The sequence below is a fragment of the Uranotaenia lowii genome, chromosome 2 (genome assembly GCF_029784155.1).
Source record: "Uranotaenia lowii strain MFRU-FL chromosome 2, ASM2978415v1, whole genome shotgun sequence".
Lineage (NCBI taxonomy): Eukaryota > Metazoa > Arthropoda > Insecta > Diptera > Culicidae > Uranotaenia > Uranotaenia lowii.
Genome location: NC_073692.1, coordinates 243,215,812 through 243,236,148, shown reverse-complemented (window position 1 = coordinate 243,236,148; position 20,337 = coordinate 243,215,812). Strand labels below are relative to the sequence as shown.

At 37.7% G+C, this 20,337-nt stretch overlaps 1 protein-coding gene across 3 annotated transcripts in view; it reads right to left on the bottom strand.

The window, feature by feature from the left end:
* Nucleotides 1-20,337, bottom strand: part of LOC129743863 (rho GTPase-activating protein conundrum) — a 352,674-nt gene that overhangs the window by 89,318 nt on the left and 243,019 nt on the right. For all 3 annotated transcript variants that reach the window (XM_055736074.1, XM_055736076.1, XM_055736075.1), the window contains one exon: nt 4,760-5,490. In XM_055736074.1, the coding sequence (XP_055592049.1) occupies nt 4,760-4,928 (169 nt within the window). In that variant the 5' untranslated portion in view covers nt 4,929-5,490. The remainder of the gene's footprint in view (nt 1-4,759; nt 5,491-20,337) is intronic.

The following is a 20,337-nucleotide window of genomic DNA, read 5'->3' as shown; positions in this document are numbered from 1 at the left end:
GAGGGAAAGATGTTCACTTTCACCGTGTTTTTCAATTTTTACAAGTTTTCTTATTAAACTGTCGTCCTTCACGTTAAAACTACTGAGAATTTATGGTGTCCCGCACAACTGTTTGATTTTTCTCGTCCTGCAAAAAATAATTTTGAATTTCATATAATTCCAGCCAGGCGAAGCAGTTGCGAGAGGCGCTATCCCATTGTACAATCAGAATGTTTCCAACAGGAAACGCATCCTGAGTGTTTGTTTTGATTGATTTTCGGAAGACTGGTTTGAATGATCAAAATAAGAGTCAGTTATATTCAGGGTTCAACAAAACGCACTCTTTTACCCACGCGCAACACACGCAAACCATTCTCCCGTGCAAAACACTTCATCGTTTGCGTTCTGGCCGTTGACGCACTCTCGCTCTAAACAAAAACACGCTCGCTCTATCTTTTCCACTCGTTCTCGTCGACGAGATGCGCTATCCGAAATCTGCGCGAGCGGCCGAGTCAGACAGGCACGGCTAGCTCACTGCGCGTCCTAACCGAGCGGCGTGCGAGGTCTCTCTTTTGGTTAACAGAACAGCACGCAGCGGCTCTCAATGCAGCTCGCGGCGGCCCTCCAAACGGTCTGAGGCGGCTCTCTTTTTGTCACCGGGCGGCGCGCACGGGCTCTAGTGTGGGGCTTGTGTTTTGTATTTGCCGTGGCCCGATTGATAAATCTGTGTGTTTAATTTCATCAGCAAAATAGTTAGAACAAATGGTAGCAGGCAATGGACTTGGCGGGAGGATTAAAAGAATCAATGTAGGAGGTTTTCGTTACATATTATTAATAGCTCCAAGCACTAGTATTTATGAAAATTTTACCATTAACTAGTAAAATTTCGATATCAAGAATGACATCCTTTTTTTGGAAATGCTACGGCGACATCGATATTTATAATGTTACGAAATTTCAATCGTAACATTGAAATGTTATGAATTTGACTGTCGCGACCACTTTTAATGCAAAGTAAATTTAGACAATGGGATTCAGATCGATTAAATAAGAATATGATTCGAATTTAATTTGTTGGCTTTTCTATAGGAAGATAGTACATACGCGAGATTAAAACAAACTAATGATGATTAACGGAACAAATACCAGTAGAAATTAGTTTAGTTCCGATTTTAACTTGCGACCCCTTTAGTGAAAGGGTTTGACTTGTAGGTGACGAAAAATAGTGCCGCGAACTCGCTAGTACAAGCTTCTAATGTTAGTACCGCGAGAAATGTGTTTAGCTCCGATTTCAACATGCGACCCCTCTAGTGGAAGGGTTTGACTTGTAGGTGACGAAAACTAGTGTCGCGAGTTCGCTAGTACAAGCTACTAATGTTAGTACCGCGAGAAATTAGTTTAGCTCCGATTTCAACTTTCGACCAGTCAAATGAAAGGGATGGACTTGTAGGTGACGAAAAATAGTGTCGTGAATTCGCTAGTAAAAGCTACTAGTGTTAGTACCGCGAGAAATTAGTTTAGCTCCGATTTCAACTTTCGACCGGTCAAGTGAAAGAGGTTGACTTGCAGGTGACGAAAAATAGTGTCGCGAGTTCGCTAGTACAAGCTACTAGTGTTAGTACAAGTAGAAATTAGTTTAGCTCCGATTTCAACTTGCGACCCCTCTAGTGAAAGGGTTTGACTTGTAGGTGACGAAAACTAGTGTCGCGAGTTCGCTAGTACAAGCTACTAGTGTTAGTACAGCTAAAAATTAGTTTAGCTCCGATTTCAACTTTCGATCGGTCAAATGAAAGGGATTGACTCGTAGGTGACGAAAAATAGTGTCGCGAGCTAGCTAGTACAAGCTACTAGTGTTAGTACAGGTAGAAATGAGTTTAGCTCCGATTTCAACTTTCGACCGGTCAAGTGAAAGGGTTCGACTTGTAGATGACGAAAAATAGTGTCGCGAGCTCGCTAGTACAAGCTACTAGTGTTAGTACAAATAGAAATTAGTTTAGCTCCGATTTCAACTTGCGACCCCTCTAGTGAAAGAGTTTGACTTGTAGGTGACGAAAACTAGTGTCGCGAGTTCGCTAGTACAAGCTACTAGTGTTAGTACAGGTAGAAATTAGTTTAGCTCCGATTTCAACTTTCAACCGGTCAAATGAAAGGGATTGACTCGTAGGTGACGAAAAATAGTGTCGCGAGTTCGCTAGTACAAGCTACTAGTGTTAGTACCGCGAGAAATTAGTTTAGCTCCGATTTCAACTTTCGACCGGTCAAGTGAAAGGGTTTGACTTGTAGATGACGAAAAATAGTGTCGCGAGCTCGCTAGTACAACTACTAGCATTAGTACAGGTAGAAATGAGTTTAGCTTCTATTTCAATTTTCGACCGGTCAAGTGAAAGTGTTTGACTTGTAGGTGACGAAAAGTAAAGTCGCGAGTTCTCTAGTACGAGCTATTAATATAAGTACCGATAGAAATTAGTTTAGCTCCGAATTCAACTTTCGACCGGTCAAGTGAAAGAGTTTAACTTGACGAATTCACTTTTCCAAGCTATAAGTGTTAGTACCGGTAGAAATTAGTTTAGGTCAAACCCTTTTCACTTGACCAGTCGAAAGTTGGAATCGGAGCAAAACTAGTTTCTACCTGTACTAATACTAGTAGCTTGTACTAGCGAACTCGCGACACTATTTTTCGTCATCTACAAGTCAAACCCTTTCACTAGAGGTGTCGCATGTTGAAATCGGAGCTTAACTAATTTCTCGCGGTACTAACACTAGTAGCTTGTACTAGCGAATTCGCGACACTATTTTTCGTCACCTACAAGTCCATCCCTTTCATTTGACTGGTCGAAAGTTGAAATCGGAGCTAAACTAATTTCTACTTGTACTAACACTAGTAGCTTGTACTAGCAAACTCGCGACACTATTTTTCGTCATCCACAAGTGAAACCCTTTCACTTGACCGGTTGAAAGTTGAAATCGGAGCTAAACTAATTTCTACCTGTACTAATACTAGTAGCTTGTACTAGCGAACTCACGGCACTATTTTTCGTCACCTATGAGTCAATCCCTTTCATTTGACCGGTCGAAAGTTGAAATCGGAGCTAAACTAATTTCTCGCGGTACTAACACTAGTAGCTTGTACTAGCGAACTCGCGACACTGTTTTTCGTCACCTGCAAGTCAACCTCTTTCACTTGAGCGGTCGAAATTTGAAATCGGAGCTAAACTAATTTCTCGCGGTACTAACACTAGTAGCTTGTACTAGCGAACTCGCGACACTATCTTTTGTCACCTACAAGTCCATCCCTTTCATTTGACTGGTCGAAAGTTGAAATCGGAGCTAAACTAATTTCTCGCGGTACTAACACTAGTAGCTTGTACTAGCGAACTCGCGACACTATTTTTCGTCATCCACAAGTCAAACCCTTTCACTTGACCGGTCGAAAGTTGAAATCGGAGCTAAAATAATTTCTACCTGTACTAATACTAGTAGCCTGTACTAGCGGAATCGCGACACAATTTTTCGTCACCTATGAGTCAATCCCTTTCATTTGACCGGTCGAAAGTTGAAATCGGAGCTAAACTAATTTCTAGCTGTACTAACACTAGTAGCTTGTACTAGCGAACTTGCGATACTAGTTTTCGTCACCTACAAGTCAAACCCTTTCACTAGAGGGGTCACAAGTTGAAATCGGAGCTAAACTAATTTCTACTTGTACTAACACTAGTAGCTTGTACTAGCGAGCTCGCGACTCTAGTTTTCGTCACCTACAAGTCAAACCCTTTCACTAGAGGGGTCGAAAGTTGAAATCGGAGCTAAACTCATTTCTACCTGTACTAACACTAGTAGCTTGTACTAGCGAACTCGCGACACTATTTTTCGTCACCTACAAGTCAAACCCTTCCACTAGAGGGTTTGCATGTTGAAATCGAAGCTAAACTAATTTCTCGCGGTACTTGTGCCGTTAATCATCATTAATTTGTTTTAATTTCGCGTTTAATCTCCCCAAAGACACAACAACTAATTAATATTCCAACCATCGATCAATCTGATCGATCTAAACGGTTTCATTTCAACAACCCTTGCGTAAAGCTCTTTAATCTGGTCTTTTTCGCGAAACTTTACTAGTTCATGGTAAAAATTTCATAGTTACTAGTGTTGGTAACTATAACTTATAAATATTTTAAAACTTCTAACATTCATTGTAATAACCCTCCCACCAATCCCGTTGCGCGCTACAAACTGTTTAACCAATTCTATTAATTAAATTATTCGTACAGATTTCTTAATCGCCCCCCAAACACGAAACACACGGCCCACACACCGTGTGCTAAAGAGAGCCGCGCGCGCTGATCGGTGAGCCGCCGTGTCCTCACGGTAGATGCTCGGTGTTCCTACACGCACGCGGCTAGATAAACGCAAACGCAGTTTTCGAACCGCTCGAGCTCTCGAATAGGCGCGCGCAAATTCGCTCAGCTCAAAAATTTTCAATCTGCGTTTTGGTCGCAAATTTCTCGAGAGAATTTCGAGCAATCAAATGTGCCCGTGAACCGAGAACGAAAGAGCTGCGTTTTATTTGCTCTTTCTCATTCGACGCACTCCTGCGTGTCGAACCCTGGTTATATTGAATGATACCATTTCCGCATTAACAATTTCATCAACAGATTAAACCTACGCTACGTTCATGTAAGTAATAACTCTGAATCATTTCCACTTAACTGTTGAGACGTTTTAGGATGTCGGTCGATTTGGTCAATACAACAAACAAAAAAAAACAGTTAAGATTACTCACCTTCGTAGTGACTGATCGGTTCGATCGGTGCCTGCAGTTTATACTCGGACAGATACTCATCCAGTTCCGCCTCCAGGTCGCGTTGATTCATTGGCGAGCCGATCGAGGAGGACGAGGAAAGCTGCGAGGTGGATGCGTGATGGTATCTCTGATGCTGATGCTGCAACATTTGCCCTGTGCACGTCTCCGACACCGGTTTGGAAGTGACTTTGATTCCTTAGAGCGCGACACAAAAAAAAACAGAACACCACACGCGTTACACGACCGATCCACCCCTAGGCTGGGTTCGGACTTTGTGGAGCAGGACTAGGCAAAAACTCGAGAAGCACAACTAGGCGCTTCCTTGATTAGTCACTTCGACCCGACATGGTTGAGTTCATGTTTGACCGAAACATTCACTTCCTTAATAAGCCGCCCGAAGATTGTGGATCACTTCCAAGTTGCTTCCGCTAGCACTTTGTCTTCACCGATACGTACATACATATATACAAGTGGTGCCAGTGACTGGGCCTAAGATTTATAACTTCATAATTCTACCGCGACGTCGATCGCATTTTTCCTTTCATCCTTACAATTTTGGAACACTGCTATCGGAATCATTCCCGCAGGCATCGAGCGGCAGGCAGAATACCATAAAAGAAGATCCAGCATCCGACGACGCACGGGCCTCTAATATTGGAGGCTGGCGTTACGTGTTGTTTACCCGGGGATAATTAATCTATGAAATTAACCTGCAAAGAAGAGAGAAGAAGAGAAGAAAAGAACATTGTATAATGAGAAGACGTTAAGAGGTTGGCTGTGTATGGCGAAGATTACATGGCTCGAAGTTGCTTGACTGAGAGAAGAAAGTGAGATAATTCAGCATATCATCTATTCAATCAAGGTAGAAATTTGAAAGTGAAAAGAATTGTATTATGCAAATCATGTTCTTCGTGTAGCGATTTGGACGTAATTTTCCGATCAATTGATGGGTTGGGCTACCTATGTTTACATTCATGAGTATTCAGAATAGCCTACATAATACTTATACCGAAGTTCTCTAGTTTGTTGAGAACTTTACAGCGGTTTGCAGTTCAATGACATCTGTACAACGTCCATTGACTTTCACCCGTTGAAATATGCTTAGTTTAATGACTTTGCGACACATTTGTAAATTGTTTTTCATTTGGATATAACACTAATACTACTATGCTTTCGGATGAAAAATGCAAGATTTTAGTGCAGCTAAACAGTTTCAGATACCGTTCTAAATCTGCACAAGTCAATTTTCGTGGAATGAGTTTAGTAGGAAAGCAAATTTTGTTTGAATATGTTGATGAATTAGTCAACAAAATTACTATGACATCGAATGAGTCATTGAAAACATTAGCCTTCTTAAAAATTTATAGATTTCTGAATATGTATTTTTCAAAGTCATCCTTGTCCACTGCTGTTCAATCTGTGTATGAACAATTTCAGTAAATAATTTTTTTTTTACCAAAAATCGACCTTCTGGGACATGACCGATTTTCCGAAATACGACAGACCAACACCAGATCTGGACGATTCATACATTTCTAAGTCATTTGGCATAAAAATTAAAATATAGACCTTCCGGATTTTCTTTGGTTCACGTAAGGGGGGATTTTTAACACTTTAAATATGGTCGATTTTTGATCATCCAGATTTTGATGTATTATGCATTTCTTAGTATTTTCCCATCAAAATTAAAATTTCAATTTTTTCCGTTTCCTTTGGTCCTCCCTTAGGTGATTTTAAGGGTTAAAAACGCTTTTAGACACCTCTAAATCAAGTCTGGTTGAGCTGAAATTTTAACAAAATGTGTAAGGTCGGTTTTTAAAAAAAATCGATCATGAAATTTTCCGCATACATCCATTGCCACCCTAAGAAACATACTTTAATTCTAGAATCCGCTAGTTAAAATCAGACTTGAATGGTAGTAATGGAAATCATTAGTTGATCACAATCCAGATTCAATGTTCGTATAAAGAAATCAGAATTTTAATATGTAATTATAGTATGTTGGTCAGTAGCCTTGGCTTAGAGTTAAGAGCGCAAGTCTTCTAAGCAAGAGGTCATGAGATCGAATCTCGGTTCAATGACTTTCCGCCAACTGCATCGTTGATATAAGTCGCGAATGACATAAAATTGTTTAAACAACTATATTCGAAACAAAAAAATGGTGTCGTCTGAAAATTGAATCCAGAGACTAAGTCTTAAAAAAAATTGAGCTGATTGAAAGATTTTTTGAAGGAATTGCGATGAACACACAACGAGAGATTTCTAGAATTCACCGTACCTTATTTGGACTAAAAATGGACCAAATGTCTGGAGTTCATATTCTTGAGTTAGGGGCCGTTCACTAATTACGTAAGCACGATTCTGGAAATTTTTAGCCCTCTCCCCCCCCCCCCCCCCTGGTAAGACAAAGTAAGATGTAAGATTTTACAAAACCCCCTCCCCCTAATAAGATTTTAAGCTTTTTATTCTTTGAGACATTGACACGTTTTTTACAAAAATAACTTGAAAATATTAAAAATGTGACATCCATGCTTCCAAGCAAAGTTTTTTTTAAAGTAAAACTTAATAACTACATTTGAAAAGCACAATATATACAAAATTACAGATGAAATGTCATAAACGATTATAGAAAACATAAGTTTAGACATAGCATGTTCGGGGTAACAATAATCTTCGATAAATTTTCACAATTGTATAAACAATAAAAAATCTAAACTCCGAATAAAAAAATAGTGAACGATCAGGTTAGCCCGAGGTACCATAAAAAATTGTTATGTTTTTAACCTGAAAATCATAAAAATCTAAAAAAAATCATTCTATACTACTAGAAGTGCAAAAATATTCAACGACAATTACGTTGTCAACTAATCTAAAAGCTCAGACTCATTTCAGCGGTAAGCGATAAAGTTTTAGGATTTTTTTGGTAAAACGTTCGTAAAATTTAAAGTTGGTAGTATCTTTTACTGAAAAAACTGTCTGGAAGTTCATTAACTAAATATGATTGGATTCAAATCGTGGTGTCATAACGTGCCACTTTCCTTTTTGTCTCTATACATTTATCAATTTAACAGATTGTTATTATAAGAAGCGAAAATTGCAACGATCTTTACAATAATGTGATTTAGTGTTTTTTTGTGGCATGTTTGTTTGAATATATTCTCTATAAATTTTATAGAACCAGCATTTTTTTTTAATTATTCAAAGACGTTAAAAGATAAATAACAAAACTGTTGATACTCACGGTTTCGGCTGATCCACATTGCTGCCGATTGCAGCAGAACCAAAACATTGTTTGTTTTGGTTCCTCTTGCTTGTTGTTCAATTCGCATTCGAGAACAATAGATCAATGATTGCTGATGACAGGTGTGATGATGATAAACGCGGTACAAATGTTTACATCATCACACGGTTAGGCGAGAATACTCAAATTGGGTTCTTGGTGACACAACAGTGTTGCCAGATATTCTGGGTAAGAATATCAAAGTACTCATTGAGAAATGAGTAATTTCCCGGTTAGCGAATATAAGAAGTGGAAAAAGACAATTAGCTATCGCTAATTAATATAGTTGTACTCTACTGACCGCACAAAACGAAACATGAATAAAGATAACTCTATTCCACCACTGAAACCTGCGTTTTCAACAAAAACATTGAAAATAACCAACAAATAGGTGAAAAAATAAAATAAAATATGAGTAATATGATTTCGTATTGCTGTGACGAATTATCTATGTAACATTTCTTACGTGATATTTTTGGGAATCCCCCACTCCCTACCCCCCTAGTATAAGATTGTAAGCAAATGTAAAACCTCTCCACTCCCCCTATGTGCTACATAATTAGTGAACGACCCCTTAGTCAGAGTGACTTTTTTGATTTCTTATAAAATTATTAATTAACTTAATTTAAAGTGCAAGAGTAGTTGTTCTTAGTGTAACGAAAAGCGTAAAGCAAAAATTGGTCATTTGGTTCTCAGTATGTTGAACATAAAATTCCATGTTTTAATACTCAAATTGGTCACCTATCTGTCTCTTTTTGACTAATTTTTCACTTTTGATTGGTGATGTATGTAATTGAATAGAAAAGCATTTTATTGTCATATATTGATACTTGCGTTCTGCAATGTATAAATGAATCTTCGAATTTGAAACTTTCGTGTAAACAATGTTCGAAACACGAAAGATCTGAAAAGAAGAAATGGAATAAAGCCATTCGTATTTTAGCCGTCTAACCGGAGACAATCTAATCGTGGTGTTAATCCTTTAGTGATCCGAAAACTTACCTTAAGTATTTTTTTATAAAATCAATATTCCCTTGCTGATACGTTTTAGTGGCGACGAGGACAAATTGGTGATTCAAACAGAAAACAAGGATTTTCTAGTGTGGGTCGTAAGTAAAAGGAAAATAAATTTAATTAGAATTGCTTGAGGAATTTGCAATTACTAAGGAAGGAGGGTAAATTGAAGCTAAGTGCTAGATTACCTGTTGACAAGGTCGAAAATATAAATATATATATATAAAAAAAAAGCAAAAATCAAAAAAATATATTAAAAAGTACTGAAAATAAGTGATTTATATAACTGCATATTGGCATTGTGCAATTATTAATATAATAGATAAATGTGTTTCTAATGCCATTTTGAAATTTCATCCACAGATTCCATTTCTACTGAGGCTTGGTCCGAGACAGTTAAAGATACCGGGAGAGCGTGAGTTACCCATACAGCGAGCGATAGTAGATCGTCGTGGCGAAGCGAATCTACATACGTGAGGCTTGAAAAAAACAGCATAGAAACATCACAGCGAAGAGAGTGAGTTACATCGTGCGATAGTGGATCGCCGTAGCAAAGTGAATCTGCATACGCTAGGCTACCTACACTCAACAGCAGCAGCTCTCGTATCAAATTAAGACTGTGAGTTGTGAGCAGCATTAGTGAGTCATCGAAGACGGTGAGAATTAACGTTGCATAGTTAGTGCTAACGGTTATTCTACCTAACGTGTGTCGCTTGAGTTCGGTACATTAGTGTGGCTTTCCCACAGGTCGTACTGCAGGTAGTAATTCCATCTTTTGAGTGAGTATAAAAAATTTAAAGTTGGTTTTTTTTTCTCTTCTTTTGGGTTTATACGGCATAGTATTTTATTGCAAAGTATATTTATCTAAATGGCGGCTCCCAGTATGATCGGAACGATTGACCACTATCATGTGGGTAGGTCGTTCCAGAATTACGTGGAAAGGTTTGAAATATTATGTGAGCTAAATAATGTAACGGAAGCGTCCAGGAAATCGTGGTTTATTTCACTCAGTGGCGACTTCGTTTATGATGAAATCAAACTACTTTTCCCCAATGAGGAAGTTAGTAACCTGCAATATAGGGATATTATCACCAAATTAAAAGCTCGTTTTGACAAAACGCAACCAGCCTTAATGCATAGATACAAATTTTACAACAGATTTCAAGGTGTAAGTGAAAATTCGGAAAATTTCGTTTTGGCTGTTAAACTTTTAGCAGAAAAATGCAATTTTCGAGAATTTAAAAGTGAAGCAATAAGGGATCGGTTGATTATTGGTCTTCGAGATAAAATTCTGCAGCATAAATTGCTTATGGATGACGATCGGGAGTTAGATGAGGTAGCAAACTTAATCATCAACAGCGAACTAGCTGGAGAACGCGCCAAGATTATTGGTGAACACAGCGAAGTTAATGCGGATATTTTATCCATTAAAAATCGTTTGGGCCGTCGCGACGCGTCGTGAGCGTTTTGAAAATCAGCGTTATCAAGGCAGAACTAATTATAATCAGAACAATTATGGGAGAGTTGATAGAAATAGATCGAGAAGCAGGAGTTTCGATAGAAACGGTAGTAACGATCAACGTTTTCATAGTCGCAAACAGTTCAATCATTCTAGAGCGGTTTGCAACAAATGTGGTCGATCGGGACATCTGCGCAGGGATTGCTGGTTTGAAAAAAAGAATGTTCATTTTATTGAAAAAGAAGAAGAAGGGAAAACCGTCTCTCCTTCTGATAAGTTTGATAGATTACGTCTGAAGGATTCTAGCGAAGAAAGCGAAATAGATTGTTTGATGATTTCAAATGTTAATAGTGTGTCTGAGGCATGCTATGTGGATGTGTCTATAGGTAATCAAAATCTTTCAATGGAAATAGACACAGGATCGGCGGTTTCGGTTATAAGCGAAACTCTTTACAAAACAACGTTTCCTTCTCTTGCGATAGAAAAATGTAACAAAAAATTGATTGTTGTGGATGGAGCCAAACTTGAGATTGTAGGTCAAATTAAAGTGTTGGTTAGTCTCAATAATCTGAAAAAAAGGAAAGAGTTGGTTGTTTTGAAAAGCAAGAAGAATTTCGTTCCTCTTTTGGGAAGAGACTGGATGGAAACATTTTATCCTGAATGGAAGAACAATTTTATGAAGCATTTGAATATCAACAACTTGGATTCGCAACAAACAGTGGATACTTTAGGTAAAATAAAAGAAAAATATTATAAGGTTTTCAACAAGGATTTATCAGAACCAATTTCAGGATTTGAGGTGGATTTAACCTTCAAAATAGACCAACCAATCTTCAAAAAAGCCTATCAGGTACCGTACAAATTGAAAGAGAAGTTTTTGGTTCATCTACAAGGCTTAGAACAGCAAGGAATAATAACACCGATTAAATCTAGCGAGTGGGCGTCACCGGTCATTGCTATACTCAAGAAAAATGATGAAATACGTATGGTAATTGACTGCAAGGTTTCCTTAAACAAAATTGTTATACCTAACACTTATCCTTTGCCACTGGCGCAAGATATTTTTGCTTCTTTAGCAGGTTGCAAGGTGTTTTGCTCCTTAGATTTGACTGGTGCATACACACAACTTAAACTTACTGAACGTTCTAGGAAATATGTTGTTATTAATACGGAAATCGGGCTTTTTACGTACAATAGACTGCCTCAAGGATTGTCTTCTAGTGCTAGCGATTTTCAATGCGTAATGGATCAAATACTGAAAGGTTTAGACAACGTATGTTGCTATTTAGACGATTTGCTAATCGCAGGAAAAAATTTTAACGATTGTTTGAATAATCTAGAGCTTGTGCTCGAAAGACTTATGAAAGCAAATATTTGTATTAACTATACAAAATGTAAGTATTTTGTAAATTCTCTTCAATATTTGGGACACGTCATTACTAGTGAAGGTTTACTTCCTTCACCTGAGAAATTATCTACAATCAAAAACGCTAAAGCTCCACAAAATGTAACAGAGTTAAAAGCTTACTTAGGACTTATTAATTTTTTATAACAAGTTTGTCCCAAATTTATCGTCTAAATTAAGAAAACTGTATGATTTGCTCAAGAAAAACGAACGTTTCGTCTGGACAACTGATTGTGATGTGGCATTTAATCAAAGCAAAGACAGTTTACTGCAAGCAAATATTCTTGAATTCTATGACCCTAAAAAGCCGTTAGTGGTTGTAACTGATGCATCTTCCTATGGCTCAGGAGGCGTTTTGGCTCACAGTATAAATGGAGTAGAGAAACCTATTTGCTTCACGTCTTTTTCATTAAATGCTGCGCAAAAAAAAGTACCCTATTCTACATCTAGAGGCATTGGCTCTTGTTTGTGTAATTAAAAAGTTTCACAAGTTTCTTTTCGGTCAAAAATTTAAAGTTTTTACCGATCATAAGCCGTTAATAGGAATTTTTGGAAGCGAATCTTAGATCAAGGAAACATAAACAGTTTAAATTTCACAAATGAATTCCCTTTAGACTTTGCCGTAATTTCAAAAGAAACTAATTCTGACAAAGATCTGACAGAAACAATTAAATTTGTTGCTACAGGGTGGCCAAAAACAATACCTATGAAATTTAAGAACTTTTTTGCACAAAAGGAAAAACTGGAAGTTGTAGACGAGGTTTTGCTTTTAGAAAACAGGGTAGTGGTTCCAAGCACCTTAAAACTGCCTATACTTAAATTACTGCATGCTAATCATAGCGGTATTGTCAAAATGAAATCATTGGCTAGTTCAGTTTATTGGCCGGGAATGAATCCTGATATCGAAGATTTTGTCAAGTCTTGTGATATTTGTTCATCTATGACAACGTATGTTAAATCTCCTGAAACTTTTACTTGGATTCCAACTTCACGTCCTTTTAGTAGGCTTCATGCAGATTTTTTCTATTTTGAGAAGAAAACATTCTTATTAATAGTGGATAGTTACTCTAAATGGCTTGAAATTGAATGGATGAAGCATGGAACTACGGCACAACATGTGAATAAAAAATTTAGCTCTGTTTTTGCTCGTTTTGGGTTGCCAGATGTGGTAGTCACTGATGGCGGGCCTCCTTTCAACTCAAGGGAGTTTGTGGGATTTCTGGAAAAACATGGCATTAAAGTATTAAAAAGTCCGCCCTACAACCCAGCTAGTAATGGACAAGCGGAAAGAATGGTGAGGGTTGTGAAGGATGTACTCAAGAAATTTCTTATTGATAAGGATTTAAAAGCCATTGATTTAGAAGGAAAAATTTCTTTATTTCTAATCAATTATAGGAACAGCTGTCTAAATGGGGATGGTGAGTTCCCAGCAGAAAAAGTTTTAAATTACAAACCAAAAATGCTCATAGATCTTCTTAATCCAAACAAAACATACAACAAAAACTTAAAAAAATCTCCTGCTAAAGATAAACCAACAGATCAAGATTTATGCGTACCTCCTGATGAATTTGACAAGCTTGTGGCAGGGGATAAGCTTTTATACAAAAATCCTAATCGAAATGACATTCCCAAGTGGTTGAGTGCAACTTTTGTAAAAAGATATTCTTCTAATATCTTCCAGATATCGATTGGAGCAAACGTTTTCACAGCACATCGTCATCAACTGAAAATGGTACACGAACCTCGAAGACGTTGGAATGTGATGGTACGAACCGGGATTCCACGAGAAAATGAACGGCAAGGCAAACGGCGACGAAGTTCCTCTGAGGACGAATTCCTGGGGTTTCCAGATAGTCAGGAACCGTTGGCACCACCTCCAAAGATCCGCTCCGTAATATTACGTAGTCCAGTCATGACGCGGTCTAAGAGAAGCCGGGCAGATATTCTCAAGGAATAACTCAGCAAGTCGCACCTAATGCCAGTGCTGGATTCGAAGCATGATATAGAATATCCAAAGAAATGTTACTAAGTTTTCTATCGATTATTTAAAAAAAAAAATATTACCAATTGTTCTAAAAAATGGAGGATTGCCATATATTGATACTTGCGTTCTGCAATGTATAAATGAATCTTCGAATTTGAAGCTTTCGTGTAAACAATGTTCGAAACACGAAAGATCTGAAAAGAAGAAATGGAATAAAGCCATTTTTATTTTAGCCGTCTAACCGGAGACAATCTAATCGTGGTGTTAATCCTTTAGTGATCCGAAAACTTACCTTAAGTATTTTTTTTATAAAATCAATATTCCCTTGCTGATACGTTTTATTTATTTCATTAAAATTCTACTTTTCTAATGAAATTACGGTAATAAAATCATAGTTTAAAAACTTTTCAGGAACTTTTCAAGTAACCACCACTGCAGTGGTCTGAAAAACCAACCACTTTTATTGCTTCAATATATAAAAAGGTTTCTGAAGATCAAAATAATCATATCCAAAATTTTCAAGAAACATCTGATAGCGGACGTTAGGAAGATTTTAAAACGGTATAATATCTGAAAATCGGTTCAGTAGTTTTGATTATATATCCAAAACTGTTATCCGGGTCCATACCTATGACCCAAACCGGCTATTTGTCTTGTTTTACTGGCTTGACTTTGGTAACCGTATTCAAAATCTAGAAATAGGAGACTGTAGAGCTTCTCATTTTAGGAAAATTCATCGCGAAGATGCAATTCCGTTCATATGGGCCTAGATTGATGTTAAAAATTTCTTGTTTTCGGCAAGACATATTCTCTATTTTGGCCACCAGATGTCCCCTAACACACCAAACATAACAGTCAAAACAAAACTGAGAAAAAAAACAAAGTTTTGGTCAGTTTTGAGTAGGTCGTATGCAATCGTTCTTGAAATTTCATAGAACATTCGTCATGTTGCATAGAGAAAAAACATCTTATAACTTAGGGGGCATCCATTTATTACGTAAAGCACATTAGGGGGGGGAGGGAGTATGCTCGGGCGTTACGAATTGTGACATAGGGGAGGGGAAGGTATGCTCATCGTTACGAAACGATTTTTCCTTTAAAAAAATATTTTAACCGGAGCTATTTTGATGCAATTTTTGCAGAGGAATGATAAGCAAACCAAATTTGATAAATGTGCAAGCTTCAACAACTTTAAGTCCGCAGCCGGTGGCGTAGAGGATAGCCTTCAAGTTGGTGATTTCAGCATTTGTAAGATACTAGCCGTAATATCTTCGAAAGATGTACTATGTACGCCGTGACCGGGATTCGATCTCATACCCCCTGGCTTAGAAGACTTGAAGGCTATCCTCTACGCCACGGTCGGCGGCTTACTAAGTGAAGTATATTTTAAATTACAAGTTGTGTTCCTTGAGCTAAATAAAGTAAATGAAGACCATCAGTTAACAAGCAAAGAGCAACTGGAATAAAACCAGTGTTCCGAATATCACTCAATTTCAATGAATGTTTCTGATTGCACTTCGCACCTGAACGTACAGCGATCGGGTTTCGTTATTGATTGCTACTGGACCTACCCGATCATCGATCGTTCAATTCATCGCTAAAATACAGATCACCTCGCACGATGCTTGCTGTCAAAACAGTGCAGCACCATCATCAAATTGGAATCTCACCAATGCGCAATGCATATGGTGAATCATGTTGGTCTTCGATCAGGAGTGAATGGATCAGGCAGTGAGTGAGTGATACATGAAGCCGATCATTAGCGTATTTTGTTTGATTTGATACATAGCAAATTAATAAATTTATTTGTTGTTATAACGTTTTTTAACATCAGTATGATCAAAATCAAATTGTAGTTGTTTTTGTGAGGGAAAGATGTTCACTTTCGCCGTGTTTTTCAATTTTTACAAGTTCTCTTATTAAACTGTCGTCCGTCACGTTAAAACTACTGAGAATTTATGGTGTCCCGCACAACTTTTTTATTTTTTTTTCGTCCTGCAAAAAATAATTTTGAATTTCAAATAATTCAGGCAGATACTGAGTGAGCTACATTCAGAATGGATCAGTTTGTATCTCCCTCATCTCCGATATGCGATGATTGCTAAACCGATGATTCTGAATGATGCGACTCGGTTTGCATAGCTGATAGGAGCGCTGATCGAGATTGCATACCAGCCAAGCGAAGCAGTTGCGAGAGGCGCTATCCCACTATACAATCAGAATGTTTCCAACAGGAAACGCATCCTGAGTGTTTGTTTTGATTGATTTTCGGAACCCTGAATAAAACAATCAAGAAGTTATCATTAAGTCTGTTTAATGAAGTAAGGTGGAAATTGGTCGAAACAAGCATAAATGTATAGACAGTTGATCACCTGTCTCTTTCCAATTGATTTCGATCGATTTCTACCAGGTCGAAACGAATCCTGCTGCTGAGCTGGATCGGTTTTGTTTAGTTTCAACTTGCTTCATTGAACAACGACCTACTTTCGACCAAAACATTGGCTCATTGAACAACTACCAATTGACAGAAGCCAGTAGATACCAATTACTATTTTGTCTTGAACGAAGCTGTTATTGAGTTTTAAGAAGCGATCTGACAAAGACTTAAACTTTATTTAATTTGTTGTATGCATTTTGAAAAACATTTAAAATATTATGTTAAAAACTTTTTTTAAACTTCGAACGTTAAAATTAAAACAAATATGAGTAGAGAGAGGGGGTATTTGACAGCGTTACATTATTTTTAGAAGGGGGTGCGTCGCAACGTTACGATTTGTGACATACGGGGGAGAGGGGGTCAAAAAAGTGCATTTTTGCGTTACGTAATTAATGGATGCCGCCTTATTGAACCCGACATGTTTTTCAGGAGGGTTTCAAATATAAAGCGTCGTTGTCATGCAAGATCGTTTGTATGACTTTGTTGGAGAAGGAAAAATTGACTGCCACGATTATTTGCCACTGAATTTACAAATCACTGTATCTTTTTTATATAAATTCAAAATATTCTGATCAATTGTAGCATTTTTAATACTTTAACGGTTGGTGAATTTTTTTTCAAAAAATTTTATACGTATTCTTAATAACCTTAATAGATCACCGTTTCTCTGCATTGAAAATTGTTATGTCTTCTTGTAAATCAAAAAGGACTCAATTTCCTTCAAAAACCGTCGGAACCAAGAGTTTTACTACTTGTTCACTTGTGTTTTTTGGGCGCGATTGAATCCGGTGAGATGGTGAAAAAGCAAGTTTCCATCTAGCAATGAATTAAAACTGTCCATTTTACTAAAGCATTAGATTAATTATTTATGAGCCCATACACTAACCGTAGTGGAAGGATAAGTAACAATAAATATCAAGATCTAAAATTTTTCCTTCAAATTCCTTCCCTAAAACTGTCGCCAATCCATCAATCATTTGACTTCAAAGTCATCCGACCAGATCAATGACCGTTTGGACTTCTTATGCTCTACACGCAACTCAGCAAGGCTAATTTCTGGTTTAACTACTCTCTCAGGTCAAAAGCGTCTTACCGCGGGCGCGCAGTGAAACGAGAAAATCATGACCTCGGATATTCCACGACTTACACTCGTAGAGATAATGATTATCGTTCTGCCAGACGGTTCACTTCTGCCGCCTGACAGAAGATTCCAAATATTTAATTGGATCGCGTCTCTTGTTGGGGTACGTTCACTAGGTGTTCCCTACCTGTGGATTTTTCCCTCTGGCCAAAATGGAAGGATGAGATGGAATCATGATTAGTGCAGAACTTTTCAAAGAACGTCAAGGGGCACCGACTTATTTATTATAAGTTTACACAGACTTGGTGAAGGTGTTTATGCGTGGTTGCCGCTGGGTACTTCAAAGTTGTTTTTTTTTCACATATCATTGCTCATAAGAACTTGATCGCCAGAAGACTCTTCCGTATTTATCGAACGATAAATAAGAAAAGTCTACGAACCTTGCGATGTGTGAAGTTCAGTGTAAAAAATCTATTTGTTCAACTCAAGTGCTCCCTTATGGTCAAGGTTGATTCGGTCGAGCGCTTGTAAACAAATTTGATTTATTTATTTTTTAATATCAGTACGAATCGCATTCGTCTTGAATGGTTTGTTGTTTCAATTAAAAAAAATGTTCGAGGGATCCAAGATTGTGCTACTAACATGAACGAAAGACTTCTTTGAACCTGTTCACAATTTATTGCAAGTAATCAAAAACTTAACGATAAAGCGATTGATCACGATTCTGGCGAAGAGCGATTGTAATTGCCGTTCATTTGTACAACATTACCGTGTAAAAAAAAATAATCTGCTGAATGGTTTTTCAGTCTCCAGGTGCCGCAGCAAGTTTACAAAGCAAACCAAAAGAGAGAAAAAACACCGTGATTTGAGCGATGGACAATTCCTTCCGTCAGTCAAGCTCGACCGAAACCTCCAGCGCACCAGAATATCAACGATGGGATCCCATCAGCCGTTACTCACAGCCATGTCAATCAAACTTCTGGCCAAAGCAAGAGGGGTGAATCGACGGATTCATTTCTATATCCACAATTAGCCATGTTTGAACGTTTATTCGATACGGATAAGCTGGAGCCCCCAAATTCTATCGAGCGCGTCAGTTCTTTCGACTGTCATGTTTTGTTCCGTGTCGCCTCCAACCAGGTCACAGTCAGCCCAAATCGTGAGTCGTCCAACTGGTCGCCGAAATTGAATTCTGATTCCCGAGAGTCCCGAATCCATCGCTTTTTAACGGAAAAAAAATTGCAGGAATCGGCATCAGAAAGAAAACCCAAAGGTTGTAACGTAAGAACGTGCCATCGCAGAATTGTGGTCACTGGGCTGTGTCCGTCCGTTTCTGGCGATGGTGTTGTAGAGCCGATGAATGGAACCATTTATGGAAGATCGATTGCCGAATATAGCGGTAATGGAAGACGTTTGACCGACTTTTTTTTTCTGTGGGTATTGATTTTTAATCGAATGACATCTTAGAGGCTTAAGCTAGCTGTGAGTGGCTGTCATTCAAAATAGCCAAATATAGCGGGAGTGCAAATCCCGAAATACTTGTTTCGTATAATTGATACCGATTCTAGTTGTAATGTTATTTAAAAGGTACACCAGGGAAAGTGCAAACGGATTTCACTTCCCCCATAATCGGGGCAAAGAATTTTCTAAATGCGTAACGTATTAAAATAAATTCATTAGGGGAGAATGAGGATACTTGATCCCTGGGGATACTTGATTCCTTAGCTATATCTCGAAACTGGAATGTCTTACAAAGATCAAATGTTCTAGAAAAATGTGCCAAAATGAGCAAAATAACAATGTTTGTAGTTTAAAATTTTTTAACAAAATAATTGTTTGAGTAATTGAACTTTGTTTGAAAAATTTCACAAAATGTAACTTGAAGATCTTTTTTCATCACTTTAAAATGTTCCTTACATGGGAAAATTATGAAAAAAATATTTGTTCCAATGTATCAATCGTTCGAGCGTACAATGAACTTCATAATGCCAAATTTTCAAAGTAATGGAAAACTCTCAACTTTTTTCAGAAAAAGTTTTCTAAAATGTTGATTATGGGTACAATTGATCCCCCTTCCAAACGGCATATTCTTCTTCTGAATTGATCGTTATGATTGCTGATTACGAAATTACTAATATTTATCCAAAAACTAATATTTATCAAACAATTGTCTGAAGAAAAGAGCAAAAATAATTAATTTTCTCTTAATTATAAAAAATAGCGCCTTTAAGTATGTAATGTTGTTAGCGTTGAGACAAAGTTATAGAATTTTCTTCTTATGTCTGCTATAAATTGTGAAATGAGAACAAACATGACCAAAATAGTCAGTTAACATTCTATCTTGGGGTTTTGTTTGATTTTTATACAAGGATTAGGGCTTCCTGAATATGCTTATGCTTATGCTTATGATACGTACACAGCCAGATCTTGTCAGCATCCCGGTGAGTAGTAAAAGTACATTAACTACTCATCTTAACTTGGCCGGGCCCACTGTGCAGTATTGGACGCAGAGACAACTGGAACAAAGGGAGGAAGAAACGTGGACAACAGTACCAACGTTTCCATGACTATAAGTGAGATTTTAACGTTGGGAGCACATATGCTAAATTTCCTTGATGGTGGTCCGTGTGACTTCGTCCTTCTGTGGGTGGAAATGATGTTTTTCTGTACCGAAATCCAAAACCCCATAGTATCTTTCTTCTTCTAATATATAAAGATGAGTTGGACTATATATGTTTGTTTGTATGCACCTTATACAAATCGACACCGCTTAACCGATCAGCCTGAAATTTGGTACAGAGATGTATTTGGACCAGGGTAAGGTTTTAGTGATAGTTCTGAGCCCCTCCCACCTAAAAAAAGGGACCCTCCCATACAACTTTCGTTTTTATTCCCAC